Genomic DNA, 26,792 nt, shown 5'->3' on the forward strand with positions numbered 1-26,792 from the left:
GATGGAGCCCAGCCTGGGGAAGGAGCCTGAGAAAGAGGGCTGGGGGTCCGAGCAGCCCAGGATGCTGCTGTGTGCGGAGGGCTGTGTGTGGAGGGCTGGCTCTGGATGTCTTTGGTTGGAGCCTTTTGCCTGTTTTCCTAGCCCAGACCACAGGCACTAAATGCCCCACCTCAGGGCCTAGACAACACAGCTGCTGTGATCTAGGAGGGGCTGTGCCTGCCTGCACCCCGCTTGTGTTCTGTAGGGGTGACCTCTCTCCAGCTCTGGTGAGATTAGTGTTCAGGCAAGGTGGGTAGAGGGACTGGAAAGATCTCCCACTTTCCTGAGGGCCTGAGGAGCACTCACAGAGGAGGGGAGCAAAGGGAGTTGGGGCTCAGCCCGTGAGCACAGAACACAGCCGATGCCACGCTCCTCCAGTGTTTAAGCTTCACTGGCTCCGTGTCCAGGCAACCACTGCGTGGTCTGGTTTGAAGCTCCCCCTCCTTCCCAGTCACAACTCTTCAGCGCATGCGGACTGATCCATCTGATTACTGTGCGCTTGGAAGGAGAGCTGCAGGCAGGGGGATGGGGCGCAGATGCACTTTGAAGGTGCGGTGGGTGCAGCAGGGAAGGGCGATCCAGGTGGGGGCCTCGGTGGGGGCTGCCTGGTAACCACGACTCAGTCTGGGCGGCATTAGTTGGGCTATGGGAGGCCGACCATGAAACGCAGGGGCTGTGCAGCCAGTGCAGCGCAGCTCCCAGGTGCCAAGGTGTGCAGCCGCTGAGGCAGCCCCTACAGGCACTGCTCAGCAGAACAAACTCTGAGGGTCCCGACCAGGCCTTGCCAGGTGCTGAGGGATTAGGTCCACTGGTAGGGACCTCAGGGACTGGCCACGAAGGGCAGAGTTTCTTTTTATCCACCCCCTCGAGCTTTCTAAGCGAAAGTGGCTGCCCCTCCCTGAGTTCCCAGGGCTCAGATACAGATGCAGGCAACTGAGATTCACAAAGGATGCTTGGGAGCCAGCTGAGCCATTTTAAAGCCAGTGTCTTCATCACGGGCCAGCATCTGTGGTGTGGAACTGGGAAGCCTTTTCTACAGTTAGTAAATCAATGGTACTTTGTTCCCCTCCTGTTGAGTTGGGGGGATCCGGTCTACTGGTGTTACAGTGTTACTCTTCTCAAGAGAGCTTATGAAGAGGGAAAGAGAACTCGCGGGTCTCTAGGCTTGCTGCCCCAGTGCCCCAGTTTGAAGCCAGATTGGAGGGTCTGACATCCTTAAATATCCCCACTCTTTCTTCAGCCCTCTGGCACCTACACTTAGCTCCATCTGGATTCTCTTCCTTCTATTCGCTACAGTTTGAAGACCACAGCTTTGCTGACTCCTTCATTCAACTAGTGTTTATTGAACACCTACGTGCCAGGCATTATTTCAGTCGATCAGGATGTGACAGTGACCAATATAAAGATCCTTCCTCCGCACAGCTCTACTCAACTGTTTGAAGACGTGAAATCCAGGCCTGAACTTAGAGCCAGTGCCTTTGCTCACATGCACATTCCTGGTGGGAGGAGTGAGGGGCCAGGGGCCCCCTGTGTGGGGGTGCATGGGGAGAGTGCAGGGTGTGTTAGAGTGATAGCAGATAAGACAAAGAAGAGCAGAGCAAAATGCTATAAATAAAGAGGGGCTGGAGGGCGGACAGCTTCACCAAGGTAGACCAAATAAGGCCTGGAGTGGAAGGAAGGTAATCTGCCTCCCCTGCCCTCCCCTCCCCAGCATTGTGACTGCTTTGTCTGGGCTCTGTCACCACCCTGATCAAGTGTCAGGCCCAAGCAGGGGCCATTTGCTGTGAACATGCCAGCGGGAGTTCAGAGGAAAAGTTGCTAAAATTACTACCAGGAATGGGAGGAGGAGGGGCGCAGCAGGGCAAGTTAAAGGAGACCTCGGCGTGAAAGGAGGGAAATAAGAAAGGAGCCCCCAAACCCATGGGATGGGAGCAGGAGAGCGGCAGACATAGGCAGGGGTCTTCGGCCAGGAAGAGGAAGGGGGCACGGTTGTCTGCGCATTTGGGAGGGGGGACGCAGCCTGGAGTGGGGCCCAGCACTCCAATCTGCCTGCCCCCAGAGTCTCTGACCTTGGGGAGACCCCTACCCTGGCTGCACACGAGCCTGGGCTTAGGGCCTGAGCTTTGTGCCCGTCTCAGGTTTCCCTTTGCAAACAGCTGCTCCTTCTTGTCATTCTTTTGTCTTCCTGCTGGCTTCCAAATCTTTGTGCCCCTCTGCACCCTGCCCCCACCCCCTTGTCCAGAGTCTCTGCTTTCCGACAGACAGTGGACAGCTGGAAGGGGCTGAGGCTGGCCCTGTTTAGTTTGGGGTGCTGGGAAAGGTAGATCTTACCCTCGGGGAGTGTTTAGAGGGGCACAACTCACTAAAAGAGAGGCTTGATGGGGCGTGAATAGTTTGGATCCAGGCTGGAGGTCAGAGAGCTTACGAGGGCCACCGTGGCAAGCTTTGGAGTCGGTCACAAAGGTCCACTTTGAAACGCAGCCCCTCTGTTTCCCAGCTGTGTGATTGATGTCAGTTATGGAACCTCCCTGAGTCAGTTTCATCATCTGTAACATGGGGATAGTCAGGGGCTAAAGACTAGGACTTCCCTGGTTGTCCAGTGGTTGGGAATCTACCTGCCAATGCAGGGGACATGGGTTTGATCCCTGGTCCCGGGAGATCCCACAAACCATGGAGCAACTAAGCCCATTTGCCACAACTACTGAAGCCTGCACACTCTAGAGCCTGAGCTCCGCAGCTAAAGAAGCCACCGCAATGAGAAGCCCACACGCTGAAACAAAGAACAGCCCCCACTCGCCGCGACTAAAGAGAGCCGCACCTGCTGAGCACTTTGGTGTTAGACCTGGAGCCCTGAGCGCTGCCTGCTCTGCTCCAGACCCCAGTTGGGGACCCAGCACAGACCCCCACTCCCCTACTCGAGGCCCTCTGCTCTGATCACAGGCATCTCTGGGGCAGTATCCTGGGGCTGTCAGGCCTGAATCAGCCCAGGATATAGACAGACCGTAGGATTTAATAGGAGTGTATGGTAATTCTCAGTGAGGAACCAAAAGGCTGAGAAATCAGCCACTCCTTCCCAAGGCGAAAAGGTGTTCTCTGTGTTTTTTGGTCCGAAGTCCCCTTCAGCAGGCCTCCCTGGGATGGTCACCTGTCTCCCCACCCCCACTCCCACATAAACACAAGTGAGTGAACACAACCACATGTGCCTACAGACTTTACACAAACATGGGCGTGTGTGTGTATATGTGCTAATTGCTCAGTTGTGACTGACTCTTTGCAGCCCCATGGATGTAGCTTGCCAGACTCCCCCTGTCCACGGAATTCTCCAGACAAGAACACTGGAGTGAGTTTTCATCCCCTCCTCCAGGGTGGGTATGTATACATCTCTGCAAAACACCTATGGTACAGTCAGAGCTGTATCTGTAGCCAGTGCCAAGACTGTTTGATGAACTCACCAGGAATGCCTCTCTCCCAGCTGCTAGCCTGTCTCATTCTTCCTTGGTGGGAGAAGAGGCTGGAAGCAAGAAGACCAGAGAGGAGGCTAGGATAACCATCAAAGTCAGGAGAAGAGTGGGGAGAGCAGATGCAAAAAGGAAAGAAAGGGCGAGGCTGGAAGAGTTTCCTTTTTTTAAATTGATTTTTTATTGGAGTATAATTGCTTTATAATGTGTTAGTTTCTGCTGTATATCAAAGTTAAGCAACTATATGTATATATATTTCCCCTCCCTCTTAAGCCTCGCTCCCCTCACCCCCCACCCCCTGCCAATCTCACCTCTCTAGGTCATCACAGAGCACCAAGTTGAGATCACTGTTATACAGCAGTTTCCAATAGCCATTTTACACATGGTAGTGTCTAAGGAAGAAATCAAATGCCTTGCTGACAGATCGGATGCAGGAAATGAGGAAGGAAGATTCATGAGTGTGTGATCCTGGGAAGGATGGGAGCAGCAGCAAAGGGGAGCAGGCTTTTAGACAAGCAGGAAGAGGACAGAGTATTTGGTTCAGGGGAGTTGGAGGTAACAGTGGGGAATCTGATGAAGATGGTTTGCATCCTTGTAGGAAGTTGGAATTCTGGTGGGCAGGGCTGGTACGTGAGACCGACTGCCTCGGGGGGTGGCTGTCAGACTGGAGAGCACGGAGAAGGCAAGGAGCACAGGAAAAGGGCAGTTTCCTCGAAGCCAGAAGAAGTTCTTCAAGAGGAGCAGGTGGCCATGGTGTCAGATGCCAAAGACAGACTGAATGTCAGGGAGGCAGAGAGGAGGAACTCGGGTTATCCTGGAGCAAGCGCCTTCTGCAGTCTCAGGACAGATCCAGGCTGCAGAGAGGTATTAAGAAAAGGATGAGTGGACAGGAAGTGGAGGCAGTGGGTGTGAGCCCTGCATTTGAGGAGCTTGGCAGTGAGCTGAGAGATTAGATAGCAACCAGAAGGGGAAGAGGCCAAATAACATGATTTGTTTTGTTTTGAAAATCGGACAATCCTGTACTTGTGAAGGGGGATGATAAAATAGACCCTTGTTTCGTTCTCCAGTCCCTTTTACATTTTCTGGTTCTGTTTTTCTTTTTTTTGCTTCTCTCCTTCTGGAAGCCAGAGGGGTGGTTTGGAAGTACTTGGAGGGTTGAGGTGCCCGCCTCCATGAAGTGGGCTTGCAAATAGGAGGATTCTCATCCTGCTCACTCCTTATCCCCAGAGATGCATGCAGGGAGATCACAGCGGAACATGGGGGCAGCCACACTCTCATCCTGTGGCCCTCCCCGACTGGCCTGAGAAACGTCTGGGCCTCCTGTGTTCCATGGCATGAGGACCAGCCCAGGGCTGGAGGGCAGAAGTGTAGCTCTACAAAGTGATCTGAAAACATGAGTAGTACCCGTGACTCAGCTGCTTCTGCTTGCTTATGCCTCAGAATTTTTATTTCACCTGGAAAGATGATGTTCCTGGCTTGACAATACAGGTATCCCTGCCTGTCTGAACCCGTAACCTGCCGTGGGATAATGGCTGGTCTTTGGGAGCAGGGCTCTCGCTGGTGTTCTGAGAGTATGGAAGGTGGAGGCCTTCTCTCTGCCCACCGTGCAATGCTGGGCAGCATTCCTGCTGCTGGGTTTGCAAGCCTGGGTTTTAGTGCAGGGCTTTGATTCCTGTCTCTGCTACATACACCCGAAACTTCTATCCAAATATTAGAAACTCATTAAGAACACAGAGAGGTACACACATCACGAAGGTGCTTCCTGCCCTTGGGGAGGGTGGTGAGCAACCTCCCTGGGTCTGATTTGCAACAAAGGAGCTATGGAGCGGGCGGCTGTTTCCTCTCGAGGGAGCTTTTCAGGGGCAGCTGGCAACCTGACTGCCAGGTCACACCAGATCCATGAACCAGACCAGGGATTGAGAGCTGGTCAGGCTCCTTGATGTCTCAAGGGACCAGAGCTGGGGTCTCAGCTTCCCACCTGCAGCAAGGAAAGAAGAGACAGTTATTGTGGGACTTTGGACTGACTAGATAAAAAAAGAGCCTGACCCATACTGAGCAGGAAGAGTGGGGAGGAAGTAAGACAGGGAGGGAGTTGGTTTGCTGGGAGTGGGGAAGAGCCAGGAAAGGGTGCGTGGGCAACGGAAGAGTAAGGGGTGAGGCGGCAGAGATGAGGTTCAGCTCTGTTGGTGTTTCAGACTGCAGAGAGAGCAGAGCGGCAGAGCTGTATGTCTGTGCGCTGTGGTGGGAGGTGACCTTGTCTCAAGGGCAGAGCCTCATGGCGCTGAGAAGTCAGAGCAGGGGGCAGAGTGTCCAGCCCAGCCTCCCGTGCCTGGGCCCCTTTTCTCTGAGATTACAGCCTCTGCCAAGAGCAGCTCCTTGTGTGTGTAGGGGGGTGGGGGGTTGGGAGGGTGACACAGAGCATAAGGCCCTTTTGTGGTACTATGTTCCTAAGAATAGCTGTGGCTGAGTTCGGGGAGGTGTCTCCTATGGCCTGCATGTCCTGGGTCTTGTTCTCAGAGGTGTCCCTTTGCCTGGTGTCTGGTGCTGATGACTTCTAGCTGTTAGGAGAGTGGAGGCTGTCAGCCCGCCTCAGCCTCTGCTTGTCCAGTTCAGCTTCGAGAGAGGGGACACAGGACAGAGGGAGAAGTGGACAAAATACTGGTCCAAAAAAGTTAGGAGAGGGGAGGCAAAGGCCAGCAGCCTGGAAAACCTGGTACTCCAAGCTGAAGAGTGTGGGAAGCTTAGGCGGAGAGGTGGTGGGCAAAGGGGCCAGGCAGGAGACAAAGGTGGGGAAAAGGATGAATGGGAAGGACTTATGGGAAGAGTTGGAAAGAAGCGGATCCGGGCAGAGAAGGAGGGAAAATAGGTGAAGGGGCAGGAATTTAATTTATGATGAGGAATTAGGATGGGGCTGGAGAGGAACCGGGGACAGGAGGAGGGGCTGGGAATGGATGGACATTGGTGGCTCAGACGGTAAAGCGTCTGCTTACAATGCGGGAGACCCGGGTTTAATCCCTGAGTTGGGAAGATCTCCTGGAGAAGGAAATGGCAACTCATTCCAGTATTCTTGCCTGGAAAATCCCATGGACGAAGGAACCTGGTAGGCTATATAGTCCATGGGGTCATAAAGACTCGGACACAACTGAGTGATTTCACTTTCGCAGAGCAGAGCAGATGGAAAGAGAAGTGGTGAGAGACATGTGGTGGGTGCTCCTACAGATACTGGGCAGAGGAGAGGGTGGGGTGGCTCATAGAAGAGCTTGGAAAAAAAAACGCTCCCGAACAAACGCCATTCCTGTGAGATAACAATGCAGTTCCAATCCCTCCCTAATCTCCTGTCCTATTCTTAGCCCTCTGTCCTCTTAGCGGAGAGGCCACAGGTCCCTGGGCTCCGTCCTTCCCCCCGTGCCCTTGGCTAGAATTAGACAGACATGCCTGCATGCCTGCATGGTCATCTGCTAACCAGGGTCCTCCTGCCTTCTGGCACTGTCACTGGAGAAGGCGGGAAGAGGACAGGAAGGTCACTGCACACCCTCTGGACCAGGCAGCACCTAGGCTCCACGGGGGAAAGAGGCAAGTCAGAGGCCCCTTCGTTCTCAAAGAGTTTTCAGATCAATGAACACACGGCCCACGTGATCACAGGTCCAGAGTGGCAACACTTAACATGGGTAAAATAGCTGAAGTTTTGAGTCTCCAAATGTGGGAATGCAGAGGCAGGGCAGGGAGAGGGAAGGGCCATTAGGGAAGGTTCCTGCGTATCACCAGTGAGCTGGACGTGGGTCCTGAAAGGGCTGGGTCTTGAGCAACCCTCCAGCAGCCACTGTGCAGAGCTGTGTGCATCTGGGGGAAATAAGGGAGACAGAGGCTCCTATGTTGACCTTTTGGGTCCAGCCTCCAGGGAACAAGGTTGTCATAGCTTGACAGGGAGCAGCAGCTTCCAGGATTTTTAGGCTGACTGCTATTTCTCAATATTTACTTGACACTACTGCTTCTTTCTTGCCCAATATATTCTTTTTTTGTTTTCCCCTTGTCCTCCCTCTTGCCTCTGGTCTCTCTAAATATCGTTCATTGTTTTGATATTTTAAATGGCCAGAAGTGATTATGTATATTTTTATCTTGAGGTCTTTCAACTCTGATGAATCTAAATAAAATAAATGCATGATGAATAATGTGCCAAAAAGGGTAAACAGCTGCTGTTCTCTGTTCCTATGAGGGCTCCAATTGCTCCTGCAGAGTAAGGGACATAGATGAGATTCCCTGGATCTTATTCAGGGAGAGGGTGGAGGAGGCCTTTCTTTCTTTCTGTTCCTGTTTTTTTTTTTTTTTTAATCTCTGTCTTTCTCTCCTTTCCTTCCTTCCTCCCTCTTTCCCTCCCTCTTTTTTTTTTTTTTTTTTGGTCTTTCTACTTTTCCTCTGTCTCTCAAATCATTCTCATTTCTTCCTCCCTCCATTCCTGTTTTTTCCCTCCTCCCATATTATAAAAGTATGCTTGTTATTAATACTTCAAAAATACAAACAATAAATCTTCTACCAGGCAAGCAAGGTAAAGCTTCTCCCCTATTCACAGTCCTATTCTGCAAGTTGGGAGTGTATCCATCCAGATATACTGTTATATATGTGTGTAAAATACACATTTGGGGATTTTTCTTTTACTGGGATATAAAAAAAAGGAATGTTTGTAGTTTTGGAGATTCCTTAGGTCATGGATGATTCCAGGGGTCCCTCCTCAAGTAACTTGCATTTTGAATGAGTACCAGTCTCTTTAGAGGCTAAACAGTAATAAAATCTCAAAAAAGAGCCAAAATGAATTAAAAAAATGAGTCCAAGAGGCTCAGGAGGATGTGTAACAGATGCCAACAAACATCCCCTTTTTGTCTCAGCTCATATCCTCCTCTTGGAAGAGGGGTCACTGTACCGAGGGACCCCCCCTGGGGGCAGAAGTGCAGGAGTACAGGTGGACTTTGGAGTCATGAGAAATTTCCTAATACGGCAGAGGCTATATCTGTCTCTGCTATAAAAAAGAGATTTTCTCCCCCTACAACTGTAGCAATGAGATAATGATGTCTGATCATTTATTTTGCAAAGCCAATTCTGAATTGTCACATTTTTCATGCTCAGAAATGTATCTGGTTGTTTTTCTGTTTGGGGGATCTGTAACCTATCCTTTAGGTCACACTTATACCTGCCCTTTGTTGTGGAAGTTCTGAAATGACCTCTAGCCAGAAGCCAATCAAAAGTTCTGACCAAGATCCTAATATAGTTGATGACTCTGATGCAGCCCTTGATCCGACAGCTGGTGTGGCATGGATGGCTGGATTCCTGCTGTGAAAATACAAGCCCGGAGGCATCCGAAATACCCTGCACCTATTCTCACCCTGCTCTGTGCTACTCCTGCGGGCCCCCCATTCCCACCAAACACCCCAGACTAAGCCAATACTAAGCATCGCTGGCTTCTGCCTCTTCCCAGACACCTATACCCTGGCCATTCAAAGGGAGCAAGGCAAAATTTAAGGTGATGGAAAAAGAAAAATTTAAGGTAACTTTTATGAATCCTGACAGAACAAGGTCCATAGGATAAGGATCTGAAATATTGAAACATCCTGTCTTTTAAACAGGGAGTTTGTAGAGGATCGAGGTGGGAAGAAGGCTTGAAATCAAGAGAAGAGAAGGTGGAAAGGGAGCATGCAGGGGCTAGGGTCAGTGGTTCCAAAGGATGCTGGCGAGCCCTGGGGAGGCCTAGCCTCTCCAGGCCATGCTGAGGATCCCAGGGAGGAGAGTGTGGAGGTGATGTGGCTCCTGCCCCTGTGAGCTTTTTCTCCTCTCCTGTGTGACCTTGTCACATAGGCAGGATCTGTCCGGCTCCGGGCTTTCACTCCATTTTAGGCTCCAGGCAGGAGGGGTAGAACAAGCTATTGCCCACGTTTGGTGTATCACTATCAAGTCATCCTTCCCACTGTTCTGTAGTTCTGGGAACTCAGCTTCTATCTTGTTCCTGAGACTTGGGCCCCACCCTGTGCCCCAGACGGGTAACTGAGCCCTGGTTTTGTTCCCTCTGGCAAAGGCCCTGTCTTGGTAACCCCCTTAGTTTCTCTGGTGCTTGTCTACTTCTCAGGGATTGGATTTTCCCCCTGGTCCCAGACTCGAAGCTGGGGGTCCTGTTTCCTGCAAATAGAGGGAGACAGCATATCTTAAAGGACTTCCCAGGTGGCGCTAGTGGTCAAGAATCTGCCTGCCAGTGGAGGAGATGGAAGAGGCTTGGGTTCTATCCCTGGGTCGGGAAGATCCCCTGGAGAAGGAAATGGCAACCCACTCCATTTTTGCCTGGAAAATCCTGTGGACTGAGGAGCCTGGCAGGCTGCAGTCCATGGGGTCTCAAAGAGTCAGCATGACTGAGTACACATACTCACCAGCATATCTTAATCACTAAGAGCATAGGTTTTGACATCAATTAGGCTTGTGGTCAATAACCCTGGCTTATGGACTAGCTGTGTGACCTAGGTGAGTTATTTAATCCCTTTGAGAAAAAAAGTGAAATATTGTGCAGAGTCATATAACTCAAAGTATGATCCACGGACTGATACATCCTCATTAAGTGGGAATACGTTGTTGTTATTGTTTAGTTGCTGTCATGTCCAACTCTTTGCAACCCCATGGATGTTAGCCTGCCAACCTCCTCTGTCCATGGGATTTCCCAGGCAAGAGTACTGGAGTGGGTTGCCATTTCTTTCTCCAAGGGTTCCTCCTGACCCAGGGATCCAACTCTGGCAGGCGGATTCTTTCCACTGAGCCACCAGGGAAGCCCTGAGCATTGGTTATGACCAGAGAGGCCTATGGTCAAAACCCCTGGCTTATAGGCTAGCTGTGTGACCTAGGTGTTACTTAACCCCTCTTAGAAAAAAGTGAAGTACCGTGTAGAGTCTTATGACTCAAAGTATGATCCAATGGACTGATATAGCTTCATCAGTGGGAGTTTGTTAGGACTACAAAATCTCAGGCCCCAATCCAGGCCTGAGTTACCTTTCTGCATTTTAACAGAATCTGCAGTTTTACAAGACCTCCCAGGTCATTTAATGTACGTTAAAGTTGGGGAAGCACTAATGTAGAGAAAAGAGCACAGGCCCAAGAAGAACTATTATTGAATTCCAGCACTAACTCTCAGTCTTAACTGTAAAATGTGGATGGTAATACCTACCCCATGTACTTGGTTTAAGGATTATGTATAACTAAGTAAGTGAGTGAAGTCGCTCAGTCGTGTCCGACTCTTTGCGACCCCATGGACTGTAGCCTACCAGGCTCCTCTGTCCATGGAATTTTCCAGGCAATAGTACTGGAGTGGATTGTCATTTCCTTCTCCAGTGGATCTTCCTGATCCAGGGATCGAACCCAGGTCTCCTGCATTGTAGACAGATGTTTTACTGTCTGAGCCACCAGGGAAGTCTAAGGATTATGTATATGAAGTTATAAAAAAAAAATTGGTACAACTATTATGAAAAACAATATGGAGGTTCCTCAAAAAATTAAAAATAGAAATACCATATTATCCAGAAAACCCTTTTTTGGATATATAGTTGAAGGGAATGAAATCACTGTCTTGAAGAGATACCATCATATTCACTGTAGCGTTCTTCACAATAGTCAAGACATGGAAACAACTTAGATGAATGGATGAAGAATATGGTCCAGCTCTAAAAGAAAGAAATCTTATCATTTGTGACAATATGGATAACACTGATGGGTGTTATGCTAAGTGAAATAAACCAGATACGGAAAGACAAATACTGCATGATTTCACTTATGTATGGAATCTAAAAAAGATGAACTTTTAGACTCAAAGAATAGAACGGTGGTTCGAAGCGGTTGGGGAGGGAGGGGAAATGTTGATCAAAGGGCACAAAGTTTCAGATATGAAGGATGTAAATTCTGGTCATCTTACTAATGTACAGCATGGTCACTGTAGTTAAAAGTACTGTTTTGTGGGACTTCCCTGGTGGTCCAGTGGTTAAGACTCTGAGCTTCAGTGCAGGAAGCAAAACTCCAATACAGGAGCCCAGGTTCCACCCCTGGTCAAGGAATTAGATCCCACATGCTGCAACTGAAGAGCTTGCGTGCCATAACGAAGATCCCGAGTGCCTCACCTAAGACCCTGGGAGCAACCAAATAAATAAACATTTGAAAAAAAAAGTACTGTTTTGTGTACTTGAAATTTGATATGAGAGTAGATCTTTATTGTTCTAACAACAACAACAAAAAAGGAAGGGTAACTATGTAAAGTGGTAGATACATTAATTAGATTGTCAACTTGATTGTGTATACATACTACATCGATATATACATATATCAAAATATCATTTTGTAAAAATATATACAAATTTTATTTGTCAAATACTCCTCAATAAAGAAGGGGAAAAAATGGAGTTATAGGCCCAGTGTCCAACAAACAGTGACTGCTCAATAAGTTGTATCTATTGCTTCCACTTGCCTGCTTGGATTTCCAGTGCCCTCTTGTTAGAATATCTTTCTAATTCTGACTGCTTTAATAGACTGATTCCTTTTATCTGCTGCCAGCCTGGTCTGGACTTCCTTCCAGCATCTGCAATGACAATGTCCCCCAGAATCTGCCCCCATCTCAGTGCGCCCTAACAATTCTAGATTCCGCTCCTTCCAGTTTGATTGTTCAGCTCATGTTAATGAAAATGATAATGTTAATGGGTGCAGGCCTCACCACAGTCCAGGAATGAACATTCATTCCCACTAATATTGATTAAGCCCCAACTTTGTGGCAGGCACAGTGCTGACTTCAGGAGCTCACAGATTACTATGGAGGGGCAACAGGCAGTGACAGAATAGTGTGTGAGGTATCATAACAGAGGAAGTAGCAGGCACTGTGATGGAAGAAATCCTCGAGCACAGAACGAGGTCAGGAAAGGTTCAATGGAGGAAATGACTTTTAAGGTCAGACTTCAAGGATGAGCTGAGCTCAGTGAGCTACTCATTGAGCTGGAGTAGGTCAAGAAAAGGAGGAGCTGGGCAGAGTGCCCAGCTTGTCCAATAACCTGAGAGGAATCGAAACATACTCAGTGTAGCTAAGGACTTTCCAGGTAGCTCAGTGGTAAAGAATCCACCTGCCAATGCAGGAGAAACCAGTTCCATTCCTGGGTCCTCCCTGGAGGAAGAAATGGCAACCTACTCCAGTATTCTTGCCTGAAAAATCCCATGGACAGAGGAACCTGGAGGGCTACAGTCCATGGGGTTGCAAAGAGTCGGACACAGCTGAGTGACTGAACACAATGTAGCTAAAGAATGGAAGTAACTGGGAAATACCAAAGTAGAAGAGCCTGGGAGGTGGGTGAAGACTGGTCAAAAAGAACCTTATAAACCAAATCAAGGGGGTCTGGATTTTAACCAGGCATGGAACCTCATTAATGTGTTTTAAGGTGGTGTTGGCATGTGTGGTGGTGGTGATGTTATCTGATTTTATAGAATTGGTGGTATAACTTTTCTTGGGAAAAGTGACATTGTGTTTTCAGATTCATATGCAGAGGAGATTCTAGACTTGTGGTCACAGGAATGCAGGGAACTACTCTGAGAAGCTGGGAAACAGAAATGAGAAAGGGAAGGGACCTCAGGAGAAAGGCACCCAACAATATTTCTATTAATCTATAGACTCTACCTTCAGAAGGTCCTACCTCCTTCTTTCCTTCTCATGCCTAGATAATTGCAATAGAACCTTACCTAGTCTTCTAGCTGCTTTTCTCAACAAATGACTGGCAGTCTCAGTTTTCTAAGGTGCCACGTCTAATATATCTATCATTCATAGAAACTTCCAGGGCTCCATGTTGTCTTGGAGACAAAGCCTGAATACTTCTGACTGGCACCTAAAGATACTTTGTAAACTGGCTCCAGATTGTCCCAATTTAGCTCTTCACTTCCTGGTCTGACTGGTCCTCCAGAGCGTCCTCACCCCAGGCTGGACCTTCCCACCTCTCTAATGTTGTTGCAATTTCTCCTGCCTGCCCCCTCCAGGCACTGCTCAGTGGCTCTTCTTTTTAAAACAAACAAAAAAAAACAAAAAGCTATTCCACTATTAATAGAGAAATCACCAACGATATATCCAAGGATCATTTAAAAACATCATTCACTTGTAAAACCCATAATAAATTATAATCTTATACATACATTGTTTCAGTAGATTCTCAAAACTGAGTAGCATATTGATATTTTTTCCATTTTCAAATGTGGAAATTCAAGTTTTTAAAGGCCTAAATAGCTCTGATTAAAGATTCAGCAATATTACAATATATATAACTAATAAAAATGTTAATGGAATGTATGAGATTCTCTGATGGTTCTTTCTAATTTGCATTTTTAATTGAAGTATAATTGATTTACAATGTCATGTTAGTTTCAGGTGTATATCAGTGATTCAATAATACATATATACATATACATAATCTATATTTGTATAGATTAATAAAAATATTGAATATAAAAAATATTGAATATAGTTCCTTGTGCTTTACAGTAGGTTGTTGTTGTTATCTATTTTGTATATAGTAGTCTCAGTGGTTCTTCTATGAACGTACTTTTCAATTCAGTAGGGCTGTTCCTGAAACACAAACAAAACTTTGTTGAAACTATGCAAGTACAGAAATGACACACAAGATCTCCTACCCAATCAATTCTCAACTTCTTTCCAAGGTGTGCTTGTGTTTCTATTTTATATATACATACAAAAATACATATATAGCACATAGGGCTGCTATGTGTACATACAGTATGTACATAATCATGCTCTAGCCATCAGAATTCCATATTTCTGCAATCTTAGATTTTCTAATTTTTATGACTGCAGACATTCCACTACTATCTATCAAATGGAGATAGTAATATTGCCCACCTTATGGGTTTATTATGAGTATGAAACAACAAGTTAAAACAGAGACACTCAACCTTGACCATGTTGCAGAATCATACTTCTTTAATAAGAAGGCTTATTAAAATATTGTGCTTTAGGCCTTGGCCTCAGAGATCTGATTGAGTAGGACGGGGCCTGAATTTGTATTCCAGGTGCTACTAGATCAAGGACCACATGTTGAAAAACCACTGAATTAGTATGTGTAAAGTGTTCAGAATAATGCCTTGCACAGAGTAAGCACTCAATGAAAACTGAAAGTGAAATTTAGTCACTCAGTTGTGTCTGACTCTTTGTGACCCCATGGACTGTAGCCCACCAGACTCCCCTGTTCACAGAAATCACCAGGCAAGAATACTGGAGTGGGTTGCCATTTCCCTCTCCAGGGGATCTTCCCAACTCAGGGATCAAACTCCTGCATTGCAGGCAAATTCTTTACAGTCTGAGCCACCAGGGAAGGATAAGCACTCAATAAATGGAGCTATTTGTTATTTCTGAGATAATATAAACTCCCCCAGTGGCTCAGAGGCTAAAGAATTTGCCTGCCAATGCAGGAGCCAAGGGTTTGATCCCTGGGTTGGTTGAGAAGATCCCCTGGAGAAGAAAATGTCAACCCACTCCAGTATTCTTGCCTGGAGAATTCCATGGACAGAGGAACCTGGTGGACTACAGAGATAATATAAGAAATATTACTTATTTGATATTTAGATTGCCTATAGTATTATAACATCTTTATTGAGACATAACTCATATACCATAAAATTCACCTTTTTATAGTGTACAATTCAGTTGTTTTAGTATATTCATAGTTTGGTAACCATCATCACTACCTAACTTTAGAACATTTTCATCACCTCAAAAAGAAACCCACTTCCATTAACAATCACTCTCTAATTCTTTGCAGGTTTTTGAACTTATAATGTCTCTGTAAACATATATACATAGTTCCTTTTTTTTTTTAAGATTTTTCTCAGAACAAATTCAAAGAAATAGATTTTTGAATCAATGAGCCTGTGTATTTTCGTGTATAATTACTGACTGAGTCATGAAGTGCCCAGATAATTGGTTAAATGTTAATTTTGTCCATGATTTCAAACTATATTACAAAGCTACAGTAGTCCAAACAACATCATAATGGCACAAAAACAAACACATAGATCAATGGGATAGAATAGAGGGCCTAGAAATAAAACCACACTTGTCTGGTCAATTAATTTACTACAATAGGGAAAGGACAGTCTCTTCAATAAACGGTGTTACCAAAACTAAACAGCTACACCCAAAAAAATGAAACTAGACTCTTACCTTATACTATAACAAAATAGCTCAAAATGGATTAAAGACTTCAATGGAAGACCTGAAACGTTAAAAATTTTAGAAGAAAATATAGGCAGTAAGCTTCTTAACAGCAGTCTTGACAAGGAATTTTTTGAATCTGACAGCAAATAATAAAGGTAACAAAACAAAAATAAACAAGTGGGGTTACAAGCTAAAAAGCTCTGGACAGCAAAGGAAGCCATCAACAAAATGAAAAGGCAACCTATAGAATGGGAGAAAATATTTGCTAATCATATATCTGATAAGGGGTTTACCCAAAATATAAATCATACAACTTAATAACAAAAAATTACCTGATTAAAAAATGGGCTGAGGATCTGAATAGTTCATAAATTCATGTTGAAATGGAAAATTTTTCATAATACAAATCTTGATAAATGGTATAAAATCTATTGGTTAATTGAGTAGGAGGAACTAAAGAGCCTCTTGATGAAGGTGAAAGAGGAGAGTGAATTTGCAGATGGGTGGGGCTCCTGCTCCACACCACCCAGACCTGGGCTTCATCCTACTCAGGGTCTAGCTCAGGGTCCGGTGAGTGGAGACCTGTTCTGTTATCAAAATAAATATCACCACAATTCAAAAAAATTTTTTTAAAAAGGAGAGTTAAAAAGGTGGTTTAAAACTCAACATTCAAAAAATGAAGATCATGGCATCCAGTCCCATCAGTTCATGGCAAATAGATGGGAAAGCAATGGGAAACAGTATCAGACTTTATTTTGGGGGGCTCCAAAATCACTGCAGATGGTAACTGCAGCCATGAAATTAAAAGAGGCTTGCTCCTTGGAAGAGAAGCTATGTTAAACCTAGACAGGATATTAAAAAGCAAAGACATTACTTTGCTGACAAGGGTCCATATAGTCAAAGCTATGGTTTTTCCAGTAGTCATGCATGGATGTGAGAGTTGGACCATAAAGAAGACTGAGTGCTGAAGAATTGATACTTTTGAGCTGTGGTGTTGGAGGAGACTCTTGAGAGTTTCTTGGACTGCAAGGAGATCCAACCAGTCCATCCTAGAGGAAATCAGTCCTGAATATTCATTGGAAGGACTGATGCTGAAGCTGAAACTCCAATACTTCAGCCATCTGATGTGAAGAGACAATTCGTTGGAAAATACCTTGATGCTGGGAAACACTGAAGGCAGGAGAAGGGGACAACAGAGGATGAGATGGTTTGATGGCATCACCGACTCAATGGACATGAGTTAGGGCAAACTCCAGGAGATGGTGAAGGACAGGGAAACCAGGCATGCTGCAGTCCATGTGGTTGCAAAGAGTCAGACACAACTGAGCGACTGAACAACAACTCTCTTATTTATAGATGAAAAGAGTTCAACTGAGTAGGCTATCAAGCACCTGAGCTTCCACTGGGCCTGAAATAGCAAATAAATGTTAGATTCAGAGGCAAGGGGACTGGATACTTAACTCCTGCCTTCTTCGGGAGTCCAGCAGAAGATTTAGAAACCAGAATTTTCCCACCCTAGTTGCCGAGATATGGGAGTTACTCATTGTTTACTTTCAGAAGACTGCTACAAGTCAGGAAATCTAATTTCTAGTCCTAGAGCAACTCGACAGTTGTGGGGAAAATTCAAGACCATTATTTCCTCTTGCAGTGCTTATTTCCCAAGGCAGATGATGCACATATTTGCTCAGTCGTGTTTGACACTTTGAGACCCCATGGACTATATCCTTTCAGGCTCCTCTGTCCATGGAATTTTCCAGGCAAGAATACTGAGATGGGTTGCCATTTCCACTTCCATCTCCAGGGAATCTTTCTGACCCAGGAACGGAACCTGGGTGTCTTGCATTGACCAGTGGATTCTTTATCACTGCACCACCCAGGAAGTCCAAGGCAGAGGACAGGAATAATTAATACCCAAACAGCTGACTTTACCAGACTGTAAAAAGCAGGAGTGAGCTGATATATTTGAAAGTATTAAGAAAAGACAAAAAAGTGGCTTAAAACTCAACATTCAGAAAACTAAGATCATGGCATCTGGTCCCATCACTTCATGGCAAATAGATGGGGAAACAGTGGAAACAATGACAAACTTTATTTTGGGGGGCTCCAAAATCACTGCAGATGGTGACTGCAGCCATGAAATTAAAAGAAGCTTGCTCCTTGGAAGAAAAGCTATGACCAACCTAAACAGCTTATTAAAAAGCAAAGACATTACTTCGCCAACAAAGATCTGTCTAGTCAAAGCTATGGTTTTTCCAGTAGTCATGTATGGATGTGAGAGTTGGACCATAAAGAAGACTCAGCCCCAAAGAATTGATGCTTTTGAACTGTGGTGTTGAAGACTCTTGAGAGTCCCTTTGACAGCAAGGAGATTCAATCAGTCCATCCTAAAGGAGATCAGTCCTGAATATTCATGAAAGGACTGATGCTGAAGCTGAAACTCCAATACTCTGGTCACCTGATGCAAAGGGCTGACTCATTTGAAAAGACCCTGATGTTGGGAAAGATTGAGGGCAGGAGGAGAAGAGGAGAAAAGAGGATGAGATGGTTTGATGGCATCACCGACTCAATGGACATGAGTTTGGTTAAACTCCCGGAGTTGGTGATAGACAGTGAGGCCTGGCGTGCTGCAGTCCATGGGGTCACAAAGAGTCCGACACGACTGAGCGATTGAACTGAAGTGAACTGAAGAAAAGATGAGGCAGCGCATAATGAAATACTACGTATGCACAAGCTGGGTTTGAATCTGTGTGACCAGAAGCAAGTCATGTAAACCTGAACTGGCTTATTTTGTAAAGCATCCTCCACTTCACATCCCCTAACTGGTAGAAGGAGACAGCTGAGGGGGTCTTTACGCGTTGCCCTCAGGTGGTCACTATGCAGGTGAATGTGCTTATCTTCTGCGCCTAAATTCTGGCTCTGGGCTTCTCTGGCCCAACTCTCTTATTTATAGATGAAAAGAGCTCAGAGATCAAATGACTTCTCCAAGATCACACAAACGCCTTGAGGGTCTATGAAGAATCTAGCACGGCCTGCGTTGGAACACCAGCCTGGAATGGCCACTCCATAACGTGGCCACCTTCTCAGAGATAAGCTGAGGCCCGTCACCTAGCGGCAGGCTCAGGCAACGCAAGGGAAGTGTCTTGAAAGAGACTCCGGGTACTGCGGCATCCAAGAGCCAATACGCTCTCAGTTCGCTCAGTTAACTCCTTTTTCCCATTGGGCCTTTAAAAGTGTCAATCAACCAATTGCCGAGTTTTTACTGGCTTAACTCCACCCATTCCACTGAATCTACTAATCATATGGCTCTATCCAAGAGCATATTTATATTGGTAAAGCTCCTCCTAAGTCTGACGAGTTTAGCTGGTTCTTCTATTCCATTGGCTGGATCCGGCCCCTCCTCCCGTACATCCTGTTCGGAAGCGGAAACGAGAGAGCCTCTCTTCGTATTGGTTTAGATTTGCAAGCGGCGGTGACCTCTCAAGTCTATCATGACAACGTCCGCTCTCAGGAAGTACAGTTCCGGAAGGGGCAGGCTTTGTGAAGATGGCGGCTCCGGTGAGTTTCGTGTGTTTGCTTGGCTTGATATTGTGGACGTTTCCCTTCTCCTCCGAGGCAAATTATTGGCGCGGGGGAAGGATGGTGATAAAAATAGTTCTACCGAGGCGTCCTCCCAGCCACAACCGTAGTAAGGAGACGGGACTGGGACTCCTTTCCAATAACGTGAAAGGCTGGCCGGCCGTGAGGGGAGGCTGCATGGGCATCGGAGTGGGGAAGGCAGGAAGTCTGGGCTGTTTGAAGGAAAGAGGGGACTTTTCCACCCCACACCTTCCATCTTATGATCCTGAGGAAAGAAATGACTTTTCTTTACTCTCCCTTCCATAGGAGGTGTTGGAGTCAGACCTGCCAAATGCTGTGGCACTTTTGAAAAACCTCCAGGAGCAGGTGAGTAATGCCACCTCTTTTGGAATAGATTAGTTGCAAATCTCCTCTGACTTTGTTTGCCTTACCTCTGAAGTTTGGTGATTTGGGGGCATGTGGTTTTCCTGGAGGCTCAGCGGTAAAGAACCCGCCTGCCAATGCAGGAGACTCAGGTTGGATCCCTGGGTAAGGAAGAGCCCCTGGAGAAGGAAGTGGCAACTCACTCCTGTATTCTTGTCTGGGAAATGCCATGGACAGAGGAGCCTGGTAGGCTACAGTCCATGGGGTCGAAAATAATTGGATACCACATAGTGACTGAGTACACATTTGAATGACCAGATACCTTAAAAGCAGGATGATCTAATGAAAACCTTTTCAGGCAACAATTCAGAGTAATTGGTTTCTGCATCCAAAGGAATATAGGAAACTTCAGAAAAAAAAGCATCTGAATCAATTTCCTTTATTCCTATAGATAAGGAAACCAATGATGAGAAAGGTGACTTGCCCTTTGGGTGCCCAGCTGATATACGGTTATATACTAATAGATCTCACATTGCAAGTTCAACTGCTCAAAGCTGCAGTGCACTCAGGACCACTGTCCCAGTTCCCATCCCCTACCTCTAGTTTGGTAAGTCAGTCTCTTTAACTTTAAGAAGAGGTTGAAAGTTGTTTCTTCTTTTTGAAGAAGTATCAGAAGCAGCCTCTCCTGTGCTTTCCCGGACTGAAAAGAAGATGATGGTGTACTTTAGGCAGTGTCTCAGATATCAGTATTTTTTAGGTGGCTTGTTTAGGTTTTGTCCTTCACAGCTCACAGAGCTGTGATTGTATTCTGACCAGGGGTTTTATTTGGATTAATTTCAGGTGATGGCTGTCACAGCACAAGTGCAAACTCTGACCAAAAAAGTTCAGGCTAAAGCGTATCCTACAGAGAAGGTAAGACATTGAAGAGTAAGCATCTCCTGACTTAATATTCTCAACAGTTCCATCCATTGTAGACTTATTGAGTGTGTTGTGCGTCCTCAGTGCTGGAGCTCTGAAGATGAATAAGATCCAGTTTCTGTGCTGAAGTCTAGTAGAGAAGGCAGCTGAAAGCAGTAGGTATAAACAGTAGCAGTCATGGTGAGCGGCTGTGAAAACTGAGGAGTGAGATTAAATGATCAGTAGGGAGCAAAGGGAGTTAGGCGTCTTAGAGGAGGTGGCAGGATTGTGAGGAATAAACAAGGGTCAGAGGGATGGAAAGAAATAGCATGTGCAAAAACACGAAGACCTAACACGTGATGATATTCTGGAAAGGAGGTATGTCATGTAGTGTGCTTTTTTGTACATTTTGTGTGCGTTTTGGGGGCAGGGCTAGAAAATATGACTGGAAAAGTAGTCACTCTATGAAGAGCCTTGTAGGCCAACTAAGGAGTTACTACTGTATTCATTTAGTCCAAAATTTTGCTAATTGGGAGCATATTGCTTATTTTATATTCTAAGAAATAGTGCTGCTTATTAATCTGTGACATACTAAGATACTGTTGATTTAAAGATGTATTCTGACTATGAAAATGATGTGTATCTTAAATACAGTGATTTTCAAATTAAGGTCTTGAAGTTTCCAAGGAATTATTGGGTGTAGGACAGTATAGAAGGAATGAGGGATCTCTGGATCCCTCATACCTGCTTGAACTGTGTTGCCTGTTTTATGTATTGAACTTTTGTTCTAAGATACTATTTAAGCATGACATTCCATAGGTCAGTAGAAGTATGGAAATCATTATAGTAGGTTAATAAAAGTCATTGAAGGTTTTTAAAACACAAGATTTACAGCAGACTTGTGCTTTAGGAAGATAGCTAAATGAATTTTTAAAGTATCTTTTTGCCATTTTTTCTCTTCATTGATTTTTGTTCTCTTCTCATTTTTAATCTTCGCTTCTCGTTTTGTTTTTGTTTTTGTCTTATATGCTTGTAACCCATACTCTTGTAAGTCATAAGCTTGACAATGCCCAAGCATGTCAGAAGATCCTGTTTCTCACATTCTTGGCTGTCTTTATTCTGGGTATGATGCTTTATGCATTTTAATGCCTGCTGCTCACATGTATCTTAGATCACTATATATTTATTCATTGAACAGATATTTAGTAACTTTGAGAATCAAAGACTTTTATCAGGTGTTTGATAGGCTATAAAGTACTTTCCCATTTTATTTGAGTCTCATATATATATATGAGACTATAACTATACCCTAAGTCTGCTTACACAAGTTACCTTTTTTATTTAAAAGAATGCACTTATAATTTATGATTAGCAAATCATATCGGAGAAGGCAATGGCACCCCACTCCAGTACTCTTGCCTGGAAAATCCCATGGGCGGAGGAGCCTGGTAGGCTGCAGTCCATGGGGTCGCACAGAGTCGGACACGACTGAGCGACTTGACTTTCACTTTTCACTTTCATGCATTGGGGAAGGAAATGGCAACCCACTCCAGTGTTCCTGCCTGGATTATCCCAGGGACGAGGGGGCTTGGTGGGCTTCCGTCTCTGGGGTCGCACAGAGTCGGACACGACTGAAGTGACTTAGCAGCAGCAGCAGCGAGTCATAATACACTGTAATGTAATACACTTCTTTGGTGGTGGACTACCTGTGCAGCATGTGGAATCTTAGTTCCCTGACCAGGGACTGAACCCGTGCCCCCTGCAGTGGAAACGCAGAGTCTTAATCAGCGGACCACCAGGGAAGTCCCTGTAATACATTTTAATTTTTAGAAAGTTGAAAAGATACATGAAATCACAAAGAAGAAAATTTAAAAAATCAGTGTAATCACCATTCTGAGATAACCACTGGGGTACATTTACAAATTTTGTTTGTTGTAAAAGTAATATGTGCTTGATGGAAAATCACTTTTATAGTACACTCTATTTCTTCCTTTTCCTCATCGCAGTTCCCAGGGGTAGCGCTTGCTAATTGTATTATCTTCATTTTTCTATACAAGTAAAATATGTGTATCATACTTCTCGCCTCCTCAATTTGAACCACATTATTCACTCTACGTAAGTAGAAAGTGTGTTGACATAGAATTAAGTCCATGTCACTGTGTATAGATCCTTGTTTTTACCTGTAATGTATAATTTCATCATATGGGGATAAATCATATATTCACTATATGTGATATATATTCACTATAGTGACTCAGCAATCCCTATAAAATCATGATGACTGTTTTGGTTAAATTAATTTAAGATTCAGCACTGTGTGGAGATACTTTTGATAGTCACAACTTGAGGGGTGGGCTCGGGGGTGGAGGTCAGGGCTGCTGTGGAGTGCCCTCTAGTCCTCCTCTGTTCACTGTAGATTGAACAGTACTCCACAGCAAAGAATTATCTGTCCCCAAATAGCAGTAGCCCTTGAGTTCGAGAAACCTTGCTATAGAGATTTTGGGGGTACTTTATTGATTTTCCTGCTCTTCTGTCTTCCATAATTCTGTGAGCTTTGTTTCTGTCATATTAGCATAATTTCCTCTGTGGCCATTTTAGGTATAGTCACTTCTTGAGACTACTCTAGGTACTTTACATGAACTGCTTGGAAAAAACTTGAATGTGGAAAGAAATTATCCTGTTTTCCCTAGGCTCTCTCCTCATTCTCTGGTTAAAACTGAATTTGCTTCTCTTATGATTCAACGCAGGGTCTCAGCCTTTTGGAAGTAAAAGATCAGCTGTTGCTCATGTACCTTATGGATTTGAGCCATCTCATCCTGGACAAAGCCTCAGGAGGTTCTCTTCAGGGACATCCTGCAGTTTTGAGACTGGTGGAGATTCGCACGGTACAAAGCATTTGGCATCTTACGGGCTCTAAGTTGCTAAATCCTGAACTCCAGGACTGTGACATGATCGCTCTCATTTAAGTGGGTGTTCTCATGTTCCCTGGGTCAGGAAGATCCCCTGGAGAAGGGAATAGCAACCCACTCCAGTATTCTTGCCTGGAGAATTCCATGGACAGAGTAACCTGATGAGCTACAGTCCATGGGATTGCAAAGAGTCGGACAGGACTGAGCAACTAACTTTTTTTTTTTCTTCATTTTTCTCATGTTTAATGAGGAAACCAAATGGAGAAAAAGCATTTTTGTTTTCATTTCCTCTACTTTTTGCATATTTTAGGAGCTTTGTCCGGCAGCTTAAAATAGGAACTTTTGGTGTGTGCTTATTTAGGGGAAGGACATGTAATGGTATTTAACCACATTTTAGGTTTTGGAAAAGCTTCGTCCTTTGGACCAAAAATTGAAGTATCAGATTGACAAACTGGTCAAGACTGCAGTGACAGGCAGCCTCAGTAAGTAGGGGAAACTGTAAGGTTTTCTGGGGACCATTCAGAAAATTCCAAGTCTTGTAAAATCTCTTGCATCTTTTATTGTAGGTGAGAATGACCCACTCCGTTTTAAGCCTCATCCTAGCAATATGATGAGCAAGGTAAGAGGCTGCAGTACCCTGATTTTCCTGGGGATCTAAATGTGGGTGAGCCTTGTGCTCCTGGATCTCCTGGGATTTCTCTTACTACTGTTGACTCCCAGCTTGTGCCTAAGAGTGTTGAATGTGAGATTCCCCTTTTTCCCTGTGGTTTGTATTCCCACTTTCCCAGTTACTTCAGCTTTCGATTTCCTTGTCACTTATTTGACTAACTCTTCCTAAGTTTGTGGACGTTATATTCCTCTTATAGTTGAGCTCTGAGGATGAGGAGGAAGATGAAGCAGAGGAAGGCCAGTCTGGGGCTTCAGGGAAGAAATCTGGAAAAGGAACAGCTAAGAAATACGTCCCACCACGCTTGGTTCCAGTGCATTATGGTATGAACTGTGGCTGCTGCTTCCTCTGTGTGAATTGTGTTTCTCTTCTCTGTTCTGGGATAACCCTTGCTGATTTTTAATCACATAGATGAAACAGAAGCTGAGCGGGAGAAGAAGCGCCTAGAACGAGCCAAGAGACGGGCGTTGAGTAGCTCTGTCATTCGTGAGCTAAAGGAGCAGTACTCGGATGCTCCAGAGGAAATCCGAGATGCTCGGCATCCTCATGTTACTCGCCAGAGTCAGGAGGATCAACACAGGTGCAGTTAGAAGTTGTTACTATGCTGTAGGGACTTGTCCTTTTGTTTTGAATGAATATGATTAATCTGATTCCAAGAGAACCCATGTTATGTAGGAAATGGAGTACTAAACTTGGGTTAATGATTTCTAAGAATTAGAGTTTTGAAGTACAGAATGGGGACTAGGGGGAAAATGTTGTCCCCCACCCCCACTCCCGACCCAAGCTGTTCAAGCTAAGCAAACACTCCATGGAGGAAAAAATATGCATTGCCACAGACTAAGGCTTTAAAGTTCTCTTTCACTATCCCTGTTCTTTATTTTGTGAAGAAAGCAAGAAAATCAGGTTTTTAGATAAGTTCAGGGAAGAAAAGTAGAAAAGCAATTGTTGAACACAGATTTGTCAACTTTGCCTAGGTATCTATCTCTGCAGTCGATAGATAACAGTGAGAGGGTCTGTGTAGGGGATCCTGTTTATGAAGCTGGAATGCAAAGAATTTTCTTATATAATAATTTAAATATTCCTGTGGATGGGCTGTGAGTTCATTTGTGGGGAGGAGGGAAGTTTTAGCAAAAGCATTTCATTGAACATTGAGTACTGAGCATATAGTATCACGTCAGCAAATACTATAGTGGCTAGCTATGAATTTCTCGAGAACTGTCTGCATGATGGCTGAGTAAACACCTGGGCCAGGTTCTTGGCTGCAGCTTTCTGCCTCAGGGGACTGAGCATGCTGGAGACAGTGTCTGTGTTTCTGTTGCAGGATTAACTATGAGGAGAGCATGATGGTGCGTTTAAGTGTCAGCAAGCGGGAGAAAGGACGGCGAAAACGAGCAAATGTAATGAGCTCACAGCTTCATTCCCTCACGCACTTCAGTGACATCAGTGCTCTGACAGGAGGAACCCCTCATCTTGATGAGGTGAGGTGCTGATCCAGTGGTGGGAGGTGACCTTCATGCTTTCAGCTAAGTGTACGTGGGCTTATTACCACGAGGAACTTGGAAGGGGACACTAACACTTGAAAGCGCACAGCCATTCCTTCCCTTCTCCGTGCATCTCCAGGATCAAAATCCTACTAAGAAGCGGAAGAAGATACCTAAGAAAGGTCGGAAGAAGAAAGGTTAGTGAATGGCTCAGACCTGGGTGATCAAGTGCAGCGTGGGCTTTATAAATTGAGATACCAGCTCTGGATTTGCCATTCTAGTTCTTACCAACTTTTATAGTATCTCTTCCATACTGGGCATTAATCTCTTTAGATGTGGGCCTTTATTTTTTTTTCTTTTCCAAGATGAAAATCAGTGTCATTCACAAAAGAGACTTCTGGATTCTGTCTCTGAAGTCCCCATAGCTCCTGTGCAGGCTTGCTTACGTAAATATAAAAGCATCACTTGAAGGAACTGCGATCCAATGTCAGTTTCCTTCCTACTTCTAGTCTTTCATCCTGGGGGGATACAGAGTACTGCCAAGGTGACCCACTCCTAAGGAGCCCTTTTCTCTAGATGGTCTTTTTGTCTGTCTCTTTGGTTTTTCCCAACTGTCCTTTGCCTCATTCTTGGTTTCCCTTCCTTTCAGGTTTTCGGAGGCGGCGGTGATTATGGGTGTACATACTTAATTTATTTTTGTCATCCGGGATACTTCTAATTTCATTGTATGTAGGTTTTTTCTTTGGAATTCATTAATCATTTACTCTGGACATGTGGAAAGATCATTATTAATAAAATTGATTTTACTTAACAAATTCAAGCCCCTTTTGCACATGTACTATATGACTGGAATCTCTGGGTGTGGGTATTTTTGGTGACAGGGTGATGGAAAAGGGAAAGAGGAGATCTTGGGGGGAATAAGAAAGTTTGGCTTTATATGGTTTTCTTTGATAAATATGTTACCCAGAAACTAGAAATTGGCTATTTAGTCAAAAAATATTGAGAGATTAGAGTAGTGTAATAACATTCTTTCACCCCCATGTTGCCCCAAGTTCCTGTGTGGTTTATGTAATGATAATACAGGTAATCTGAAATATATGGACATTTTAAGATTTACTATGTATCTTACGGGAATCCCCGGGTGGCTCAGTGGTAAGAACCCGCCTGCCAATGCAGGACATGTAGGTTCAA

The 26,792-nt window shown here is 45.1% G+C and overlaps 1 protein-coding gene across 2 annotated transcripts; it reads left to right on the forward strand.

Annotated features, from left to right (window-relative positions):
- Positions 1-19,226: 19,226 nt before the first annotated feature.
- NGDN (neuroguidin) lies at positions 19,227-26,416 on the forward strand. Of its 2 annotated transcripts, XM_086322465.1 has the most exons (12): positions 19,227-19,263; positions 19,591-19,650; positions 20,099-20,254; positions 20,488-20,559; positions 23,292-23,429; positions 23,851-23,935; positions 24,020-24,072; positions 24,320-24,443; positions 24,532-24,700; positions 25,442-25,598; positions 25,741-25,798; positions 26,251-26,416. In XM_086322465.1, the coding sequence occupies exons 1-12, from the start codon at positions 19,252-19,254 to the stop codon at positions 26,268-26,270; spliced, it is 1,104 nt and encodes a 367-aa protein (XP_086178591.1). In that variant the 5' UTR covers positions 19,227-19,251; the 3' UTR covers positions 26,271-26,416. The 2 variants fall into 2 exon arrangements, with proteins under 2 accessions (XP_086178591.1, XP_086178592.1); XM_086322466.1 differs by lacking the exon at positions 20,099-20,254.
- The last annotated feature ends 376 nt before the right edge of the window (positions 26,417-26,792 follow it).

Source organism: Bos grunniens, chromosome 10, assembly GCF_055505025.1.
Source record: "Bos grunniens cultivar Pamir isolate PY7600 chromosome 10, Bosgru_T2T1.0, whole genome shotgun sequence".
Classification (NCBI taxonomy): domain Eukaryota; kingdom Metazoa; phylum Chordata; class Mammalia; order Artiodactyla; family Bovidae; genus Bos; species Bos grunniens.

Excerpts from the sequence above, each read along its gene's own strand:
- NGDN (XM_086322465.1), top strand. Across the intron at positions 19,651-20,098 it reads TGAAAAACCTCCAGGAGCAG|ATAAGGAAACCAATGATGAG; the intron begins GTGAGTAATGCC and ends TTATTCCTATAG. Across the intron at positions 25,799-26,250 it reads GAAAGGTCGGAAGAAGAAAG|GTTTTCGGAGGCGGCGGTGA; the intron begins GTTAGTGAATGG and ends CCTTCCTTTCAG.